The sequence below is a fragment of the Megalobrama amblycephala genome, linkage group LG2, assembly GCF_018812025.1.
Source record: "Megalobrama amblycephala isolate DHTTF-2021 linkage group LG2, ASM1881202v1, whole genome shotgun sequence".
NCBI classification, from domain to species: domain Eukaryota; kingdom Metazoa; phylum Chordata; class Actinopteri; order Cypriniformes; family Xenocyprididae; genus Megalobrama; species Megalobrama amblycephala.
In genome coordinates, this window is record NC_063045.1 from 39,002,249 (window position 1) to 39,025,183 (window position 22,935).

At 36.3% G+C, this 22,935-nt stretch overlaps 1 protein-coding gene across 3 annotated transcripts in view; it reads left to right on the forward strand.

The window, feature by feature from the left end:
- The window catches only part of smad2 (SMAD family member 2), a 28,359-nt gene extending 5,996 nt beyond the window's left edge, over positions 1-22,363 (forward strand). For all 3 annotated transcript variants that reach the window (XM_048175182.1, XM_048175188.1, XM_048175192.1), the window contains 9 exons: positions 8,395-8,484; positions 10,034-10,227; positions 10,359-10,493; positions 13,482-13,556; positions 14,630-14,683; positions 14,841-15,053; positions 15,657-15,794; positions 16,259-16,403; positions 20,218-22,363. In XM_048175182.1, the coding sequence (XP_048031139.1) occupies positions 8,395-8,484; positions 10,034-10,227; positions 10,359-10,493; positions 13,482-13,556; positions 14,630-14,683; positions 14,841-15,053; positions 15,657-15,794; positions 16,259-16,403; positions 20,218-20,341 (1,168 nt within the window). In that variant the 3' untranslated portion in view covers positions 20,342-22,363. The remainder of the gene's footprint in view (positions 1-8,394; positions 8,485-10,033; positions 10,228-10,358; positions 10,494-13,481; positions 13,557-14,629; positions 14,684-14,840; positions 15,054-15,656; positions 15,795-16,258; positions 16,404-20,217) is intronic.
- Positions 22,364-22,935: the final 572 nt, after the last annotated feature.

The window sequence follows — 22,935 nt, forward strand, 5'->3', positions numbered from 1 at the left end:
TAACTTCTCACATCCACAGAATGTCATTTAACAAATGCTGAGCTGAGTGCATATCTCCCTCTACTTTTTATTGAAAAATTGTGCAATGGTTATTGTGAAAATGCTGTGCGACTTGGCACAATGCCTTAATACTTGATGAGGTTCACTCAGCAAAACCTCTTAAGACTGTATAGCTTACAATAAATACAGGTTAAATCTAACCTCCCTCCAGCTGAAATTTGTGTAAGTGAACATTAAAATGATGGCTTTTCTCTGCTTAGATGCCAGAGCCCAGGTCAAACCTTCAGAAATGCTTCTAAGTCATCCAGAGTGCTTTGTCTTCCCTTGAGAATGGATTCAAAGGGTGGGAAACTTTGTTTCCAGCATGTGTTTTCTGCTGCTAATCTGTTCTCTAACCTTGGAGGCTGGTGGGAACGGCTGGATCAGTCATTGTGTCCGCCGGTTGTCATGTTTGGAAATGGCAACGTCAAAAGCCCCCCCCCCCCCAACTGTCCTTTCCAGCCTCTCTCACATACCTGTGAACAAAAAGACTCAGCTAGATTTTTCCTGGGTGTTTTCAATTTGAGTGTTCTTCATTTATTATAGTGCACAATAGCTTGTAAATGAAATGAAGATTGATTTCAGATTTGTTCCATTTATGCTGTAAATCACATCCAGTGAGATGTCAAATAGAAACATTTTCTCCTGTTTAGTGTTGTCACAATAATGGAATTTCTAATTTCGATATGATACCATGAAAAGTATTGATATTCGATAACATTTTAGATACCATGGGGGGAAAACACTGAATATACTGTCATATAAATATTTTTAATATAATTTCTTTATTTGTCCATCTACTGAAAGTCTAGGCAATCAAACATTTTTTCTGAAGAAATCATTTTCTATATATATATATATATATATATATAGTGATATATAAATGTATATGAGCTTTTTAAGCTTTTGAGCAAGAAAGCAAAGCTGGTATCGATGTATCCATACTGCAGAAAAGTTTATTGGAGCTTTTTCACATATTTCAGTATCAATACACATCAAACTATCAATATATTTGACAACACTACTCCTGATTTTCTCGTGCTTTGGATCCTCATGGTTCAGCCAGAAATGTTGTGTAGAAATGATCATATTCATGAGACGAGCATATGTAAACCGCACCCTTTCAAAGAAGCTGGCATTAAATGATTTCACACAAAATGTGTCTTTCCAAAACTTTGATAGTTTGAGAAATTTCTTTTTTTTTTATATGGATGTCAACTGGCTCCAATATTTGTTAATTAATTTCAGTCATCAAAAATTTTGTTTCATCGTTTTGGTAGAGTATCATTTTAGTGCATTTAAATCTATTCCACAGATTTTCAACCAAATTTCTATACAGTTTAGTATCATACAAAACCATAATTTACAAAACGTGTGCATATCTTATGTATTTGCTACATCCAAACTGTTTTTTTTTTTCTGGCAGCATGAGATTAATAAAATGCATGCAAAAAGCTTCAGTTAGTTGCCCAATGCTCAACTTTTGCTCTTCATTTTGTTGTACTAGAGCAAAATAGATTCCTGTCTTTGCTGAGAAGTGAAACAGACATATGAAATTGCCCTGCACTTCCAGACAAAATTCACTTAAACACATTATCATGTTATGATAAGCAGAATATCTACTGGATTGTAACTGTACTGACCAGTTGCAAGTGAATGGTTTATCATGTGCTTTTAAAATGCCATGATTAAACCATCTTGTTGCCCTCTTTAGGGATATTTATCCAGTAATATAGTACATTATACAGAACTGATTGAGCTGGTGAAAATCAGGAGATTCTTTATTTTTCAATAGGTCCTTGGGAAATCAATCTTGTTTTTCTAAACAGATCCAGCTGTATGCCATGTGTTTAATCTGCTCAAAACAAACGCTATCAAAGTGTTCCTGCATACGCACATCGAGAACTAAACAAATGCAAACAAGCGTTAAATTTTAGCTGATGTCTAGTCCTTTTTCATTAATTGTTACGTTAGTCTTGTTTAAAGGGAAAACAAACCCGTATCTGTCTCGACCTGACTTCCTGTTGAAGATCTCAGCACAGGTCTTTTGTATAGAAGGGCTGATAGTGTAAGAATGTGAAGAGGGTTTCTCCGTGAGGACAGTCGACTGGCGCTGTGGCTTTTTCAGGTCTATCGATTGTAACCTGAAGACTCCGTTGTCTGTCTGGCTTTCCCATACAATAATTAAGGCCTGGCTTTCATTTGGTTTGGTAAATGTCTTCAGAATTGAGGTTACAAAAAGTCTATTTTCCTATCAATTTCTTTATAAAAGCTTTTCTCAGATAACAATTTATTCAGAATTTTTGTTATTGTATCCATAAATTAGCCTCCGTATTATGGGAATTGCCAACAAAAATGCAAATCAATAATACTGAGATCGTAGAAGTGGGAGAGGCAATCAGGTTCGCCATTTAAACAAAAAGATACAAGTTTTATGTGTAAGGAAAGGAAGTCGTTTTATGATGATACATTTTATGAAGAATTTAAACGGACAGTCTTAAATTGCGTGTTCAGACGCCTTGTGGGATTAAGATGTTGGCACGTGTTCAAACAGAAGCCTGAAACACGACACTCATTGACTGTTCATTTGCAGGAATCATCCTGAGATTTGACAAAGACATATGGTTTCCTTTGTGATGCCTCTGTTTTAATCCGTCCTGGGGTTTGTTTTGATACACAGCCCATGCAGTGCACCCGCTAAACCTTTTCATTGTTTTTTAAGACTAACCGTTCTTTATTAGCTAGTCACCTGGTACTGCTGCTTTAAAAGAACAACTTTTTTTGCTTTCATCTTGAGCCAATAGAGAGAGAGACGTGCCCAGCAGATGGACTCTCTGTGGTTTAGTGGGGATGGGGTCTCCACACACCAGGATACAAGGGTTAATTCCCTCCAAAAGTGTGTCATCTGTCTGGGACATGGACGCCCAGTGATGCTGGTGTGGGATCCAGATTTATCAACTATGTTCTGGTCACATTGAATTACTAATGGGGTCCATGTTATGATGGACTCTAATGGAGGTTAGTTGTCATTTTTTTTGGTGACGTTTTAAGTAATAAACCTTTGCCTTTTGGCTGCCATTTTCACCAGTTATGTAGAATCATGTAATATTGATAGAATTCCTGCAAAATGGTTCATCATAGGTTTGTGAATTATCATTATCGTGCTTGAATGCACCTCTGTTGATATCACACAGTGATCGGCCATCTGCTCTATTGTTAAATTGAGGGTTAATACTGAATCGGGTTTCTATTGTGAGCGTGTGTGTTTTAAGAGAGTATTAGGAAACCCTCCATCTATTGGTGTTGAAACTGAAGTCCCCATCCCCCTAAAGCAGGTCATGTGAGTTTATGTAAACTCTGTGGTTTCACTTCTTTAATGGTTTCACATATACATTCACTTCGCTCTTTTCCCCTCTTTAACAAAAGCATGGCTTTTTAAATACACTTTTAGTAAAGCTCAAACTGACTAAAAAGAAATGTATCAGTTAAATGCAAATATTGGAGTGTTGTGGGGATTTTTTTTTTTTTTTATCAAAAAAATATCAATCTCATAATATATCATAAAACAATCTGCAAATATTTGATATTTAATTATGCATTTTAGTATTCACTTAAAGTTAATCTTTAAAACAGATTTAATAAAACTTAAACCTAAATCTTAAAATGAATATAGATGTTTGATAACGTAAATTACAATGTTATGATGCCTAAATTAACTTGTATAATTTAAAATGTTCACGTTTTAGTGTTTTATTTAATCATGCAGTTGTATAGAATTTGAATACTTAACAGTTATATGCATATTATGGTTTCATTTTATTTTGGTAATAAAGTAATTGGTTTATTTATTTTTGTGGTAATAAAAATAGACCCAAGCCTTTAAAATGACTTAAAATAATAACAAAGAAGCAATAGTAATAGGTTCAAATAAATTATCAAAAATAATCATGGTTTTATTGAACAACACCATTAAAGAAATGTATATTGTAATATATACATAATATAAACAATTAACTTATTTACATTATATAATATAATATCAAATGCCTGCAGAGGGGTGTCAACGGCATGGTGATTATAACACTTTACAGCTCAAATCCTTGTTTAAAATTGGCCAAACATTTTAATTAAAATATCCACTTAATCTTTAATATTTGGCCACTTTATGATAGAAATGCTATAGCCACTGTAACTTCATTTTCTGGAAGAATTCTTCACATGGAATATTCTGGAAGAATATTTTGCCCATTGGCCTCTGTCCATCATGGCCTCCTAATCATCCCCATACACTGATTGGCTTCATCACTTTGTCTCCTCTCCACCAATAAGCTGGTGTGTGGTGGGCGTTCTGGCGCAATATGGCTGCCGTCGCATCATCCAGGTGGATGCTGCACATTGGTGGTGGTTGAGGAGATTCCCCTTTCATTATGTAAAGCGCTTTGAGTGCCCAGAAAAGCGCTATATAAATGTAAGGAATTATTATTAAGAAATATGTGGACATCAAAACATGCAAATTCAGAGTGAGTGTTTAAACTTTTTTTTTTTTTTTTTTATCACGATGAACAGTTTGCATATTTAGAAACATTATTGTATTGTCCTGTGTTGGCATTAGTTTATAAATTATTTACATTACAAATCTGATGAAATCTTTATGCTCACACTGCATTCCCAGATGAAGCTAACCAAACTGTCCGCATATGCAGAGATGTTTGAGATGTTTATGTGGAGCAGCATTTACTGTGTACTGAGCTGCTCTGAGACTCACGTAACCTACACGCGTGTAAATAAAAAAAGCGCATATATATAATTAAATTGAATCACAGTCTTTGTGATTTCACAATAGCACTATGCAATAGTATGTGTGTGTGGTGTGTGTGTTTTTTTTTTTTTTTTTTTTTTTTTTTTTTTTTTTTTTAATAATAGATTGTGTAGCCTTAGAAAACGGTCTAATAATGCGGTTCATGGATTCTCGTCCATGGAATGCGCCATTTCCGATATTTTTCCGGTTAATCGACACGGGTAAATTGCAGTCCAATTTTCTTAAACCAAGTACTCAAATTTAATCGAGGAATCGTGACAGCCCTAATCTGTAGACTCTCCTAGCATGTCGTTGACTAAAACTGTCTATTGATCATGTTCTGTGGGCATCATGAAATCTTAATTCCCTGAAGGAATAAGGACACGCTATACTCTGAGCAAGCTTCACACAATATCTCGGGTGACAATGTTACATCAGGGTCTGTCTCATTAACTTTTGACATCAGGCAGCAGCGAGTGAACAGGTCGAGGGTTAGCGATACACGCACCGATCAGATAACCTTCTCTAATGTTAATGTTCTCCTCAAGAGTTTTCTTTCTTACAGACTCCTTTTGTCTCCTTAAGTGTTTTAATGTAGGTTAGTTTGTTGTATAAATGCTTGGTCTTAGGAGCGTCAGTGTCTACTTTTAAGTTTCAAGCTTCACACAAACACGACACAAATTAGTCTTTTGAAAAAGTTAAAGGGATAGTTTGCCCAAAAATGAAAATTTGTCATTTACTTACCCTCATGTCATTCTAAACCCAGAAGACTTTGTTCATCATCTGAGCACAAATGATTTTTTTTTTTCCAGTGAAACCTGAGATATCTGCCCCTCCTTTGAAAGTTCATGCAACCAAAACTTTGACACTTAAGTTATCCATATGAATTGAGAGGTTTAAGCAAGTTCTTGCACGTCAAGCAAGTACGGTTGAGCTTCCGTGTTTGCAATGTTTGATGTGCTATCCATATGCATTGATCAACAGTTTTAGTCGTCTCAATTTTGGTGCCATGGACTTTCAGTGGAGGGGCAGAAATTGTTCAGGTTTTATTAAGAATGTCTTCTTTTGTATTTTAAAGATTAACGTCTTCAGGGTCTGTGTTTGGAACAACATTTTTTGCTGATCTGTCCCATTAAAGGATTAGTCCACTTTTAAATACACTTTTCCTGATAAATTTACTCACCCCCATGTCATCCAAGATGTTCATGTCTTTCTCTCTTCAGTCGAAAAGAAATGAAGGTTTTTGAGGAAAACATTCCAGGATTATTGTCCTTACAGTGGATTTCAATGGCTACCAACAGGTTGAAGGTCAAAATTACAGTTTCAGTGCAGCTTCAAGGGCTTTAAACGATACCAGATGAGTAATAAGGGTCTTATCTAGCGAATCGATCGGTCATTTTCGATAAAAATTCAACCCTTTATGCTTTATAAACAACGCCTTGAACGTACTTTCCGCTTCTGCATTCTTCATAACGCTTGCGCTGAATGTTCTACGCCTTCCCTATTCTACTTATGGAACGAACGCGGCGCCAGTTTCGTTTTTTTTTCGTAACTTGAATAGGGAAGGCGTAGGACATTCAGCGTAAGCGTTATGAAGAATGTGGAAGCGGAAAGTACGTTCAAGGCGTTATTTTGTTTATAAAGCATAAACGGTTGTATTTTTATCGAAAATGACCGATCGATTCGCTAGATCAGACCCTTATTCCTCGTCTGGGATCGTTTAAAGCCCTTGAAGCTGTACTGAAACTGTAATTTTGACCTTCAACCTGTTGGTAGCCATTGAAATCCACTGTAAGGACAATAATCCTGGAATGTTTTCCTCAAAAACCTTCATTTCTTTTCGACTGAAGAGAGAAAGACATGAACATCTTGGATGACATGGGGGTGAGTAAATTTATCAGGAAAAGTGTATTTAAAAGTGGACTAATCCTTTAAGTGTAACATTAAAATCTTTTTAAGAGGCAATAACCTTTTATTTAACACATCTACATTAAACTGATAAAACGGTGTCGAAAACTGTGGTAAACGGAAGTATTTAACAAAATATTTTTTGCTTAAAAAAAAAAACAAATTTAGCAAAACTATGGAAGTAGAGTTTTTGTTCTTGTCTCGCTTTGTTACTTTGAAAAAAATACGTTTTAAGCAACTTAATGTTGTGTAACGTAAATGTATACCTAAACTTTGATAAGGTTAATTAGAAATTTTATGTTGTAAATCACTTTTTTTATTATTTTCTTTGAAATTGTCTTGAATAGACCTACATTGGATTCCTGAGGCTGATTTTTCTGTGTCAAATAAATGAAAGTCTGTATATTTATTAAGTTGTTACTAGTGTAAGTTGGAAAAATGCCTCTGTATCCCATAGTACCACTGCTGCAGGACATATTTATTAAAAAAAAATAAATAAAAAAATTCAATCTTAGTGTTTGAGAAAGATTTATCAAGCACATTTGTGATAAGACATGACTCCAGGTTGCTGTTGGAGTCTGGCACATGTTTGTCTTCAGAGTCCCTTTTCAGAGACCGTTAAACCACAGGGGGCCAAAACTTCATTCATCACATATCAAGTCTGTGCGAGTCCTGTTCCTGTCACGTCACCATGTCTGTTTCTCATCCCTTGTTTCTTTTTCAGAACTACTGAAGGTCTGTGTGCTTGTCTGATTTACTGATAGCGTTCTTTATCTTGAGTGTGATGTAGTTGAACAACAGTAGGTCATAGGCTCCTGTCCTGTGCTGCATGTGTAAATGTTGATATCTGATGTGAAATCCAACCCCTGAATGAAACGTCTTTTATAACGTCAATTGCCCTGTTCGTTTCATAACACCGCATGATGACCGGGGAAGAGATTATGCACTGTAACTAGAGCTGGGCGATGTAGCAGAAAAAAATGCCTCTTATATTTAATTTTTTAGCCTTTTGATGATATTAGATATCGACATATTTTAAAGCTAAAATTGTCACGTTAAAATAATTAAGCATGTTTTTCACTAAATGAGATTTTCTTTTTATTTTCATTTGTGTACCAATATAAAAACACATTAATAGCAGCATTTACATAAATACATGAAAATGTTTCAGTAAAAAATATGTTCAGGAACATTCGAGTCAAGATAATTGCTGAATTCTACTTTTGAATAAGTTAATTAACTTGACAATCTCAGCCAATTCATGGAAATGAATCAAACTGACATACTTTATACTGCCTGATTTTCATTGCGAATATATTGTGAATATTCAATATATCGCCCAGCCCTAACTGTAACCTTAAATACATTTGTCAGTTTCTCTTCGGTTTTTTCATCTCACTGTTATATGTGAATTTTCCATTAGAGTGGCTTCTTTTATTCGAGGTGGACGCGTTGTTCGCAAGCTTCAGACGACCTGCGCGAAACATCTCTAATAAAAGAAACGATGCCCTTCGATTTTTCCCCCATGGTACTTCATCTTGGTATTTTTGAATGAATCATGCCCCATGTTTATCATTTTTTTGTTTCTTTTGTGTTTTTGTTTTTTTCTTTTTTGTTTGTTTTTTGTTTTTTTTACTTTCTGTGCACAGCAATTGCTCTGAAATTTGGGGACTGAGTACACCAAATACGATAGAACAGTGGGATACCTCAGGCCTTTACAGCTACCCTGACCAAACCAGGTGAATATCCTCTCCTGACATTGTGCCACACTCACCCCACAAGCCACAGGTGGGGATGAACGAGCACAGGGGGCTCCAGGGGCCGTGAAATAACGTGCTTCGTTATAGTTGATTTTAGATTTTTAAATGTCTTGAAGATGGCATCACTTATTTTATTGTAGAGTTTTAACTCTGAATGTTTCAATAGATTTAAAGCAGATCGACATGTTTTCATAATTCATACATTCACTTCACAAAAGCAACAGTTTAAAATGGTGGTTCTCAACTGGTTTTTACTGATTTCACTTTGAAATGGTGACCCAACCTATTGCCAAATTTATGCAGGAGTGTCCTTTTTTATATATTAGCCTATATATCGGTCATAGGTTTTATTTATTTATTTATTTTTTTTGAAAAATGTTTATTTAGCAAGGACACATTAAATTGATCAAAAGTGTCCAGTTAAAGATATTCATGTTACAAAAAAATTGATTTAAAATAAATGCTGTTCTTTTGATCCTTCTATTCAATTCAAAGTTTCCATAAAAATGTAAAGTAGCACAACTGTTTTCAACATTGCTAATAAATGATTCTTGAGTGTCAAATCAGCATATTAGAAAGATTTCTGAAGGATCATGTGACACTGAAGATGAGTAATGATGCTGAAAATCCAGCTTTGAATCACAGGAATAAATTACATTTTGAAAATATAATCAACTAGAAAACATTTTAAATTGAAATATTTAACAATATTACTGTTTTTACTGTGTTTTTGATCAAATAAATGCAGCCTTGGTGATCAAAAGAGACTTTCATACAGACTCAACTTTTGTATGGTTGCATATACATGTATTATATAATTATTATAGTTGCGCAGCTTGATCGTATGCATATCAAAGTTAGGGCCCCACTTTATATTAGATGTCTTTAACTACTATGTACTTGCATCAAAAAATAATTGCTTGATACAATGTACTTATTGTGTGTGTTGTATTGCAAAACACATCTGCTGCTGTTAAGGTGGGATACGGGTGAGGTTAGGGACAGGTTTGGTGGAATGGGTAGGTTTAAAGGTGGGTTAATTTGTAAATTAAGGTTCAACAGTGTAATTATAGTTGTAATTACATGCAGGTATTTTTTTTAATGCAAGTACTCTGTAAAACATGCGTGTAAACAATAAGTGCATTGTATCAAATGATTCATTTAAATGTTAGCACAGTAGTTAAAGACACTTAATATAAAGTGGGACAAAATTAATATTAAGCTCCGCCCCACATTTTAAGATATTGCACTGTTATATGATTAGTTCCATTTAGAATTATTTTTGTGGTCACAACCCACCAGTTGAGAACCAGTGATTTAAAAATATTAGTATTTTGTTATTTTAGATAAACTTTCAGGCATTTTAATCGTAATAGTTGAACCTTGCATCTCTGTTGTTGGTGATGACTTGCTGTCTAATCACACCATCTTCCCTTTTCCCTCCATCCATGCATGTCTTTCTCTGGTCATTTGGCACACTCCCTCTCTTCCATTTCTCTCGCCCTCTCTCTGTGGACGCTCGGGTCAGATCCTTGGACGGGCGTCTGCAAGTGTCTCACCGTAAAGGTCTGCCTCATGTCATCTACTGCCGCCTGTGGCGATGGCCCGACCTGCACAGCCACCACGAGCTGCGCGCCATCGAGACCTGCGAGTACGCGTTCAACCTCAAGAAGGATGAAGTCTGTGTCAATCCCTACCATTACCAGCGGGTGGAGACGCCAGGTGTGGAAATTGGCAAATTGCCAGTTGCCAAGAAAATATTCAAATGCATTTTCTTCCTACACTTCCTAATGTGTTACTTTAGGAACCAAGTGTTCATTCAGTCCTCTCGATTCTGAACATCTCTCCTGTAGTTCTTCCTCCCGTCCTCGTGCCAAGACACACAGAGATCCTGACTGAGCTGCCTCCTTTGGACGACTACACCAACTCCATACCTGAAAACACCAACTTCCCAACAGGGATAGAGCCACCTAACAATTACATACCAGGTAGGAATACATTTCACACTAAACGTCTCATCCAAAAATTCAAGGCCAAAGACCTTATGCGTTATCGTGTGGTTTAAGATTTAAGGCCCGTTCACGGTAAAGATATATACAGTACTGTGCAAAAGTCTTAGACATGTCAGTATTTTCACCCCCCCCAAAAAAGGTTTTAAGCCAGTTATTTATATATTTTGCTGTAGTGTGTCAGTAGGAAATATCAGTTCACATTTCCAAACATTCATTTTGCCATTAGTTTTAATAATCCAGTGAGATTTTTGAATACACATGGAGTCTGACAACATCCGGTGCTCCACACAGAGATTTGATCTCACCATCATTGAATCTGTCTGTGATTACATGAAGAAACAGATGAAACTGAGACAAACTAAATGCAGAAGAACTGTGGCCGTGTCTCCAAGATGCTTGAAAATGACCGATTTCATCACAAAATTAAATCAAAAATTGTTATCATTTAGAAATAAATGGCCATTTTCTATCCTGATTTTAGCCCTCTGATTTGAACGCTCTGTTTCTAGTGGCGTGTCTGCTGTGAGACTTCAGTGTAAACACTAGGGGTGAAACAGTTCTCGGTAAAAAAAAATCTAAGAATCGAATCGATCGCGAATGATTATTTGCCATTTGATTACTTGTTCTTATTTTCTTTCTTTTTATTTGACAGTAGTAATTTTTTACCTGAACATAGCACATACCGAACCGTGAGCCTAAAACCATGATACAAACCGAACCGTGAGTAATCTGAACCGTTGCACCCCTAATAAACACCCACTGCTGTGATTGGCTAACATCTTTGCATATGAAACGAGTATTACACGTGGAACCCTCTAGAATACTTTTTACTACGTTTTTACTATTAACCCTTTAACACGTACGATCACAACGGTGTGATCAGTCTTGGCTGGCCCCAGGAGCATACGATCACACCGGTGTGATTAGAACGTTCAGTGCATTACGTGATCAACTGCCAAATTCAAATGTGCGTGCGCGCTTTAACTGGCGCTAAACCAGAGATGGATGCGCGCAGCGCTTTTCATATATCTCATATATGCAGTGTTTTCAACCAAATAATGTTCATTTCAGGTTTCAGACATTTAAATACACATGAGTACTAACAAAACAATATATTTAGAGTTTGTAAAATGCACAATGATGTCTATAGAAGCGGAAATAACAACCCTTTCCATTATAACTTGACAACACGTTTAATTCATATCAGATACACATTGTGAAAGTAACTTAAAAGCTTACTCTATTCTTCCCCAGTTCACCGGCACACTTACTTTCATGTATTTCGGAAGAAGTGGATAAATTCACGGGTTGTAAATCCAACAGATCCGATTCTCTGCGCGGTGCAAACTAACATGGCGGCGCCCATCGCTCATATGGCTCAACTAACATGATCGTTATAAAGGTGTTTAAACAGCAAAACACATCCACTTGCACATATTTGGCAATCGGAATATTAGATATTTCATGCTATAGTCAACAAATTTGTGAATATTTTGAATAAAAAAGGAAAAATTAAATGAAAGCAGATCATCAGTCATACAGCGCTGCGGTGTGTCACGTAACAAGCAATGACGCGTCACCATGGAAACCATAAAGTGATACGTTCTAAATAACGGTCGCCTTAAACTCACGCTGGGGGGTCAGCCAGAATATTTGAAACTTACGTGCGAAAGGGTTAACAGCTGTCAAGATTAATGAATCGTGAAAAGTGTTGATTATTGCATTATTTGTAGATCTATTCCCATTTTCTGCACTCTCATGAATGTTTTCACCATAACTAACAATACAAACATGATGTAAATACAGCAAGTTGTTCATTGTGCAGTGTTACTGATAACTCATTAGCATTAGTTTTGGCAAGTGTCCAGAACTAAAACTTGCGCTTTATGATTGACAGCTTCAGTCATTATAAAGATGAACTTTGATTGCTTACTGTATATAATTTAATCACAATTTAAAAATGCATAAATACCCAATGCGTATATATCAAACGATCTGTAATAACAGACAAAGCAATAGTGACCACGTAATAAAAATAGTTACACTTGTGTGGTGTGACATTACTGTTGGATCCAATATAGTCGACACACTATCATCTTTTAGTTTCAATCTTTCTGAAAATCCTGTGTTGATTTATGCCTTGTTTATAAACCAATCCATGGTAAAATGAAGTGAACAAAGGACCAAGTTCTTACTGACGCGGTTTGGAACTTCATTACAAAAAAAGTTCATCAAGTTTTTTTTTAATGTTTGTATCAGAAGGAAGGCAATGCAAAGACTGTGTTTTTCCACAACTTGGCACTGCACAGTGTCTTGTTGTCTTCGGAGCCATCTTTATCGTTTGGTTTCTGCATAGACCTGCGTTTGCCTCTCTTGTTATTCACCTACTACATGTGCAAATCGGTGAGTAGGGCTAAACAGGCAGTGATGAAGAAGCAGGCGTTGATCTTCTGCGGAGGCGGTGCTTAGCCACGCTATTATGTAATAAAGTGGCACATTCCACAACCTGTCGTTTTGGCAGATTGGCTTCAATATAAGCTGTTTTAGACTTAAAAGAAAGTTTTGAGTTCTGAAACTTACAGGATGTTTTTTATAGTACAATGACCTCTTGTATGTCAAAAGATCAAGGGAATTTTGATTTCTCAGTTCATGACCCCTTTAAAGAATAGCACAAAACAACTATAATGATGATGGCACAGAGAAATCAGAATGATTTAATAAAGCTGATTAATGCAAAAAAAAAAAAAAAAAATACATTGACATCAAATCAGAATGTATCCTGCTTTAAATAGCCTGACCATTTAAATTGGCAGATGACAACTGCAGCATGCTAAGAACAAACAGAAAGATATTGTGCCTTGGTGTGGACATGAATACAGTTATCTTTGTAGTTATCATTCTTGGTGTGAATGGGCCTTTAGAGTAAATTAGTGATCTTTGTTTTTGATTTCTAAATCTGTTCAGAAACTCCTCCCCCGGGATACATCAGTGAGGATGGAGAGGCCAGCGACCAGCAGATGAATCAAAGTATGGACACAGGTACATTCCCACAGTGACATCACTACATGGGAATGAAAGCTATGCGTGTTTGCGTTTTAGACAGTAAAGCACAATGTGCTTTTACTGCTGTAGTTTCCTTTCCAAGCTTCATCTAGACTTTCCCTAAAGTACCTTCTGTAATTACATACTGAATGTAGGATAATGAACTTCTGGAACCTCCCTAGACAGAACATTACTTTTTTAAAGTGATGTTTACTGTAGATTGGAATACACTACACAACTTTTAAAATCTAAACAGATTTTAAAACACTAGGCATCATGCACTTGCCACCTTTGTAAACACAACAAACTTGCACAGAACCATGTGCCTAGTTGTTAGGAGGTGCATGACAAATGAAAACAAAATGTGATCTAAAATCGGCTCAATATCAAACATGTTTGATCTCCTTCGACTGGATGAAATCAAAGTCTGAAGGTAAACAAAAATCGAGTCTGTGCCCTTGCAGACTGGAATTCATGGCAAAAGTCTGGACCAAAGTCCTGTAGTGTCGGTTCCAGCCTCAAGGCAGTCACTCTTTTTGCTTCAGGATCCGGATTTTACAGATGTGAAGTGGCGACCTGACAGAAGTTATGTTATGGTAGTAATGCCATCTCACTTAAAATTTATAATACCTAAAATTTTGAAATGACTAAATTCTGTTTCATTTCATATTTTCTAAATGCATTTTATTGATTTTATAATTCATACATGCATGTTTATTTAATTTATTTATTATTACAGATGTACATCGCAACATTGCGACCTTTTCAGTGTTTTTCAACATTTTCAACTTTTTCCCTAAATTTTAAGAATTAAACTTCAGTTGTGCTACGGACTGGAATGATGCCTCAAATCATGTGTGCATTGATAGACTATAATGCGGGCAAAAAAATCCCAGTGAAGGGTGAACCCCAGCCATTTCATAGAGAGGAGTTTGAAATTGTGACTTCATAGAATACCCTAACACAGTGATGACAAGTTCTGCATTGGCAAGCTCCAAAAAATCTAGGTATTTCTTCTTGTTGCTGCCATCTTCTCTATTATTGTAAGAAAAACCTCTCCTTTTTGTCAGGTTCTCCTGCAGAACTGTCACCAAGCACACTCTCGCCTGTCAACCATGGCATGGGTAAGACCTGACTAACTGCTTAACCTCACACTTAATAGACCTTTGAAGTCCTCATAATCTTAAGAAATGGTCAAGAGATCAATAAAATGTCTATTCATAGTGCATACAAGATTGTCAGCTTATTTCCTCATGTCGCTCTTTCTCATCTCCGTTTTAGACCTGCAGCCAGTGACTTACTCAGAGCCTGCGTTTTGGTGCTCCATAGCTTACTATGAACTAAACCAGCGGGTCGGAGAAACATTCCACGCCTCTCAGCCTTCCCTCACTGTGGATGGCTTCACAGACCCCTCAAATTCAGAGCGCTTTTGCCTGGGCCTGCTGTCCAACGTCAACCGCAACGCCACTGTGGAGATGACCCGGAGACACATAGGTATCCAAGACATCTTCAACTGGTCTACCATCAAGTGTTTCAGTTGAATTATAGGGACAAGTCACCCAGATATTAAAATCAGCATCTTCTATTTGCTTTTATGTTATTCTGAACCTGTATGACTTGCTTTATGCTACAGAACACAAAAGACCTCAGTAGGGCTTTTCACTCTGCGCTTAACCCTGGGTTATCATTGTTGTAAACCCTGCTTTTAACCCTGGGTAAAGCCCCGGCTAGATGCTTAGCAACAGACAGCCAATCACATGCTTCACATGCTTTGGACAGTCACAGGAACAGCACATGCTGTATAAACGGTAGGCTAGAGAACCCAAGATTTAATTTACCCTGGGTTAAGAATGACCCAGGATTAACTAGTTCAAGTATGAAACTGTTGACTTTTGTGTATGGACATGGAAAGACTTTTTTCAAAATATTATTTTTGTTTTTGTAGAAGAAAGTTAATCATACATGAGGCTGAGTAAAAGGTGGCGATTTTCATTTTTGGTTGACCGATCCTTTTGTATGTACCAAGACAAATTAAGACTTCTGCAAAATGGTCACATGTACAATATTAAGTTCTCAATGCTGTTTGTTTTTGATTAGGTCGAGGGGTCAGACTGTATTATATTGGTGGGGAAGTGTTTGCTGAATGTCTTAGCGATAGTGCCATCTTCGTTCAAAGCCCTAACTGTAATCAGAGGTATGGCTGGCACCCTGCAACAGTCTGTAAAATCCCCCCAGGTAAGAGATTCACTCACTTTCATTGTCATGGTACTAGAGGTGGGCGGTATACATAATAAATGGAGAAATTTGTCAACCAGTAGGTTTTTTTTTTGTTTGTTTTTTTTTTTTTTTTTTTTTTTTTTTTTTTTAAATTATTGTCTCTATTGTGGTTGCGCTCATGGTGTTGCAGTGTTAAAGTTATCATTTGCAAGTGTTTTTAAGCTTTACTAGTTTAAACAGTAAAGCCATTTCAAACCATTCAAGCGCAGTGCTGTGATATCAAAGTGATCTTGATAATTATTAAATTTCAATGGTATCTAAAAAAAAAAAAAAAAAAATTGTAAAAACTTTATTTCAGGGGAAAAAACAACTCGTATATACAAAATAAAGATTTTGGTCATATCGCTCATCTTACATTGTACAGTCCATCTGAATGTGCCAATTTACGTCAACAATCGACGTCATGATATCCTCTTTCTTAGGCTGTAACCTGAAGATCTTCAATAACCAGGAGTTTGCGGCACTGCTGGCTCAGTCAGTGAACCAGGGCTTTGAGGCTGTATATCAGTTGACTAGGATGTGCACCATTCGCATGAGTTTTGTCAAAGGCTGGGGAGCCGAGTACAGGTATGGACAAGCTCACCGCCTCACTGACAGTTCTGACAAATATCTTAAATGGTGCATCTGTAAACTAGTCTTTTTTGCTCATGAGGTTGTAAAGCACCTTTTTAATGGCAGAATCAACACATTAAACTCTCAGAGATGAGAGATAGGGGGAGATGATCTGTATTCACATTAATTTAGCTATAGTTGTTTTTCTTTGTGTGTGTGTATGTGTATGTGTGTGTGTGTTTATAAAAATGTACCTCCTCAAATAACACTGGAAACAGACACAGCTAGATCACTTTTCCCTCAACGTTGCCTCAAAAAAATAAATGCACCCCCAATGACCAAATTTAAGATGGCATGGTAACTATACCAAGGTGGACCATCAGTATTATTGTTATATGTTGTTAGTATTAATATTGTTTTTGACATATTACAGACTCAAGCACAAATTATTATGCAAACCTCCTATAATTAATATTATATACAAATATATACTTTATGCAGTTAATCTCACTTTATTTACCAATGTCTTTGCAGTTGACCTTAGATTATCGAATTCAACCTTGCAAATGACTTAACATTAAATGTCTCATGTTTCACTTTTGTATTTTTTTTTTTTTACTGCTGAAATGACTGTTGAACTTGGTTTTCCTGTGTTCTCTTTGTTCTCTTTTGATCTTAATGCACAGTTAGGGTGTGATCACACTTGGCAGGTTTGGTTTGGTTAAAAGGTTTGGCGATTGCTCTGTTAGTGTGGTTCCTTTTGAATGCGTTTGAAATGACAGAATACTCTAGTGTACTTGGCTCTTCTCGTCATAGTCACAATGTTCCCCATCACAGTTGGGTACAGGTGTCAGAAACACTGTCTCTTCATTTGTGTTTGTAATGGAGGGATTCCTGCTGCTGTTTTAACTACTTTACACAAGTTTTTTTTGTAAGTTGAGAAAAGTACCATTAAAATGTACACGCATACAATGACAGCATTTTAGCTCAGCATTGATTTCGATGTACATCATATGTCATAACAGCCATCCAATCAGGTTGTCAGTCACTCCAGGATTCCGCGATTCTGCGATCGCAGAATTTACAGCAAAATCAAGCAAACGCCGCAATTCGGAGGGGCTTGCAATTTTTCTAAATTGCCGCAGATTTTGGGCCTGAACATGTCGTGTGACGTCATCACAATGTACATTCAGCCAAAGGAAAGCCCACTTCGAAGTGCGCTATGTGCGCTGAACTTGAATCGATCAATAAACAACTGTTTGCGATATAATTTCTCTCTCTCTCTCTCTCTCTCACGCACTGAGTGACATTGTTTCCATCAATTGGTTCAGTTTATCAACAGTGTCTGTATGTATTGCCTGAAATAATTAAATAATAGTCAGAAAATAATTTATTTTATAGAATTTTGTTTTTACCTTTAGGCCAAAACTGAGCAAAAATTGCAGTTTGCTGCAGTTGTTATTTATATGACCAAAAATGTAAATCAATGAGATCTTTATAACAGTACAGCAGACTACTTGCATAAAATGCATATAAATATAATTTGTCACTCTATATCTCCTAATAATATGTCTTGGTAAGAAGATATGCTTAGTTTTATGATAAAAGCTCTATAATTTTTATTGTGGGGGCAAAACACAATGCAATGCAATAGGGATACAATGATGATTGAGAGATAAACAAATAAATGTTCCTGAAAGCCTGTTTTATCATATTTGATGCATAAAATATACAAAATTGATTGATAAAATATATAAACCTTTCTAAAGGGGGAGCATATACCCCCAGACCCCCCTAGAGTACCTGACAACCATGCCCCCTTTCACAAAATCATGTGGGAAACACTGCAATATAACATTTTATAATAAAAAAAATAAAATAAAAAAAATGGTTTTATTTGGTGTTACATATGAAATAAAATGTTGAAATTATATTAAGTTATTATAAGAGTTCTCCTTTTAAAAATTACAGAGCCCAGTGGTTCTTGAACTCAGAAAAGTAATAAAAATGTTAGAAGAATATCGATTCTGGTGTATTTTTACTGAAAAACTACACAAGAAATGCCGCAACTATTTCGGCAAATTTTGAGAGAAGCCGCCGCAAAATCAGTCATTTTAGGCCGCAGAAGTCAGAAAAAAGTCCTGCGAAATCCTGGAGGGACTGGGATGTGACCTTATCCTTATTCCTTTTTTTTTTTTTTTTTTTTTTTGGTATCTTTAGGTTCAGTGTTAAAATGACAGTGTTAACCCTAGGCAAACCAGGACTAAATATCTTTCTATCTATAAGACCCAAGAGAACCGTACTACAAGTGTGAACACACTACACCAATATTCATGTTTTGCTTGAGCTTGTCTTATATGCTTCAACCAAATCAAATCTAAAACTAAGAACAGTTACTTTCTAGCTGGCATGTGTTTGTAATCATGGATGTTAAAGGGAACCCCTGGTATTAAGACTTGTATTGCTTAATATAACGTAAATGATGTCTCTTACTGAAATATGTAGTAAGATTTGTTATTTAAAAAAATCCATGACATATTTGGACAATGGGGGGCGCCATTTGGTTTAGGTGCACAGTGCGTTCTACGTCGATGACGTCAAATGGTTGCACTCGGTGAACTACTGACACTACCCTGTTGCTATTTTTACCGCAACACAACTCGGAATATAATATACGATGCCACATTGAGCAGCTTTTGGTTGTAATTTCCAGTAGTGGGCAACAAGAGAAGTGATGTATGTCTTTACTGCTTTACTAGCGGTAAGAAGAGGAGAAAAGAATGGGAAGTTGTGCAGAATGTGTCCAAATATGTCACGGATTTTTTAAATAATGTATATCTTTCATGGGTTAACTACTACATATTTCAGTAAAAGACATCATTTATGTTATATAAAGCCATACAAGTCTTAATACCAGGGGTTCACTTTAAAAGCAGCAGTGTTTAAACACTGGAAAAAATAAAACCATGCCAGTTTTTGCACATTATTGATAGTACTGATGGGTAAAAATGACTGCCAGTCTCACCATGGCAAAGGCTTGTTAGAGGTTGTTGCTATGCTACTTTTTCGGGAACTAATTAATATTCCTAAACCACGCCTTCGCCATGGTAGGATTTAAATTGCCATCCGTACGTTACTCTAGCAGTTCCTACTGGATGTCTTTCACATTGAAAAATTAAAGGATTAGTCCACTTTTAAATAAACTTTTCCTGATAATTTACTCATCCCCATGTCATCCAAGATGTCCATGTCTTTCTTTCTTCAGTCGAAAAGAAATTAAAGTTTTTGATGAAAACATTCCAGGATTTTTCTCCATATAGTGGACTTCAATGGGCACCAAACAGTTGAAGGTCAATTAGTTTCACTGCAGCTTCAAAGCGTTCTACACGATCCCAAATGAGGAATAAGGGTCTTATCTAGTGAAACAATCACTCATTTTCTAAAAAAAATAAATAAATAAAATTATATACGTTTTAACCATAAATGCTCATCTTGAACTAGCTCTCTTCTTCTCTATTTGAATTCCGGCAGTGTAGTCAATGCTAAGTGTATTACTGCCCTCCACAGGTCAAAGTTTTGAACTAATTGTTATATACTATTGAACTAGCATATTGCATATAAAAATTAGTGAAATAAAGAAAGACATGGACATCTTGGATGACATGGGGGTGAGTAAATTATCAGGAAAAGTTTATTTAAAAGTGGACTAATCCTTTAATATTCAATAAGCCATCACCATAGTTGCTTAATTTTCCTATTGACTATAGTAATGTTCGAGACCGTTTTCCACGATGCACCCTGTGACCCATCCGTTTTTGTCGTTGTGTAGACGGCAGACAGTGACGAGCACCCCGTGCTGGATCGAGCTTCACCTGAACGGCCCCCTGCAGTGGCTGGACAAGGTTCTGACCCAGATGGGCTCGCCCTCCGTACGCTGTTCCAGTATGTCCTAATCGCCATGACCAATCTCTCTGTCCTCTGGCCCCAAAACGACTGATTCTACAATCACATCAACCGACAACAAGAACAACAGACTTACTATAACCCCGCCCCCTCTTTCTCTTTCATAGTACTCGTGAGCCTTTCTCTATCTCTATTCTCCCGACACTGATGTTCTCACCGTTCGGACCTGAACGCAGCACTTGCTGTCTCATCAGCTTCATGCACCTTTAATTCTCTCTTGTTTTCTTTCATAAACCCTCAATATTAAATGTATTAGTAGTAGAATATGAAATGTATATTGGTTTTTATTTTATTTTTATGGTTTTCGAGAAGGAGGGAAGGTGCGTATGATGTGTGGAAGTTCAAGAAGGCAGTAATTAACTTCACACACACTTGTAGCAGTAAGGCTTTTCCCCCTTGATGAAGTAAATACTTTTCCTGGATGGCGACCCCAATCCGGTCGTTCAAGGAGGTTACTTTTTCTGGCAAAAAGTCACATTCTTTGTTTTTATACACGTTACGATTGTGTAGATTGGCGCGTTAAGACTTAATCATGTTTTTCGATTTCTTCAGTAATGCCAAAAGATACCTTTTTATTTTAATATTTTACGATTTCTCCCCCAAACCACTATATATGAATGTTGCCTTTGATTTGAGGTATGCTGCTGTAAGACATGCTTCTTTTACTGATAGGAATGTTTAACGCAAAAAAAAAGCCCCCACATTCAATTTGAACCTTACACCGCCCCTCAGAATTAACTTTTTATTCACTGGGTGAAATATTCACTAGTTAGCTGTGGAGTGGTTTTGGAGTCTGGTTTCTTCAGAAAGTGGCTTCTTTTAAGGATGAACAAAGACTTTCAAAGGTTATTAAAACGTCTCAAGCAGTCCAAATCTTTAAAAAACAAACAACAAAAATTAAAAAAATTAAAAAAAAACAAAACAAATCCAAGTATTTAAGCTTTAAGTGTTAATAAACTAGGTTATCCTTCACACAATTACAAGATTTTTTTTCCCTTTATCTTTCTTTTAGCTACTTTTTGTATTTTCATGTATTTTTATATATAAATATATTTAAGATCTTTAAAGCTCTCTTCCTTTTTATTAGAATTGAATATTTTTTTAGATCATGCCCTCTTTTTAAAGGAACATGGCTTCATAATGAAATGTCCTATCATACGAAAACGTTATTTAGCATGAAATTTTTATAAGCGCAAATATCTTTTCTCCTCTTCCTCCGCTTCCAGTTCAAGCTGTTGTCCCGGTTAATGTTTCGCTCTGATCTTAGAACCGCCCCCTCCCTGCCCTTCTTTTAGTTGCTTTTCCTCCCATGTTCATAACACAATACTGTTTAAGCCACCGCCCCTCAAAGTATGGTAACCCGAAGGGGACATTCAGCCTACAGGAACATCGCTGTGTTTTATTTGTTTGCAATTGGGGAAAAAAAACTTTCAAACGGGGAGAACTGTGCAACTTTAGTGTGCGTGCTCGTTGTACAACTTTTACTAATGACTGTGATATAGCTGTCTGTTATTCTTTACTTGTTGTGGCAGTGACCAGGCGTTGCAAATATCCATTCCCCTCTTCCCACCTCTGTCTCCATATTTTCCTTCATTGATCTTACTACTCTTGCGATTGTACTTTAAGTGCATCTAGTAAAAAGCTGACAAAGATGTTGTGGCCCGTTTTTAAAGCCCATAAGCGGCCAATAAGACACTGGGAACGTTCTGTTTGCCATTTTTGACTGGGTGTGGAAAGAAAACCAAATAGACCTGAAAGTGGACCAGACATATATGCATATAACTGTGTATATATATAATTTTATTTTACTTTTTCTGTTTTTTTTTTTTTTTGTTTTGTTTTTTCTTTTTTTGTTTTTTTTTTTGCAAAGCATTTAACAGTTGGTGAGCTTGTTTTACCATTAGAGAGATGTATTGGTAGGACGTGAACTTCAGGCGATAAGCTTTTCCAGGCGTGTTGCATATGCAGACTTCATAAATACACTAATAAAAAGTTTTAATTCTCATGTTAAAGCCTGTCTTTTTCTCTTTATTTTTTTTTTTCGTTGCATAAATTGGTGTTCAATTCCTCCTGGTCGTGTTTGACGTCAGGCGCGTTCAAGTCACTTTTGACAGAGATGGTGGTGCTCCTTCTCTTAATTAACTACACAAAAATATAGCAAGGTTTTTAAACCACTTCCAGAAAAGAAAAACAAAGAATGTGCATCTTTTTTTTATTTTTTTATTTTTTTTATTAAATACATCAGCTGTCATCAGTTTATGGAGGCACTGTAAACTTTGTTGCATATAATATTACAATAATGTTATATTTTGTGCAGGCAATTAGCTTATTTTGTTGTAAATATAAAAGCCTGACAATGTCACTGCTAAATACCTCTAAGTATTGTGGTATTCTACCATGTTTTTTACTGACACACCGCCAACTTCTAAACCCGGGGCTTAAAGAAAATCCCCAGCTTCCCACTGGTATTTATGGATTTTTATTGGTGTTCATGTGTGTTCAACTCATAAAAACAATCTTTCTGACATGACTTGAACTTATGTTCAAGGGTTTCTTGATACCATATCGTATTTAATCTCAAGCA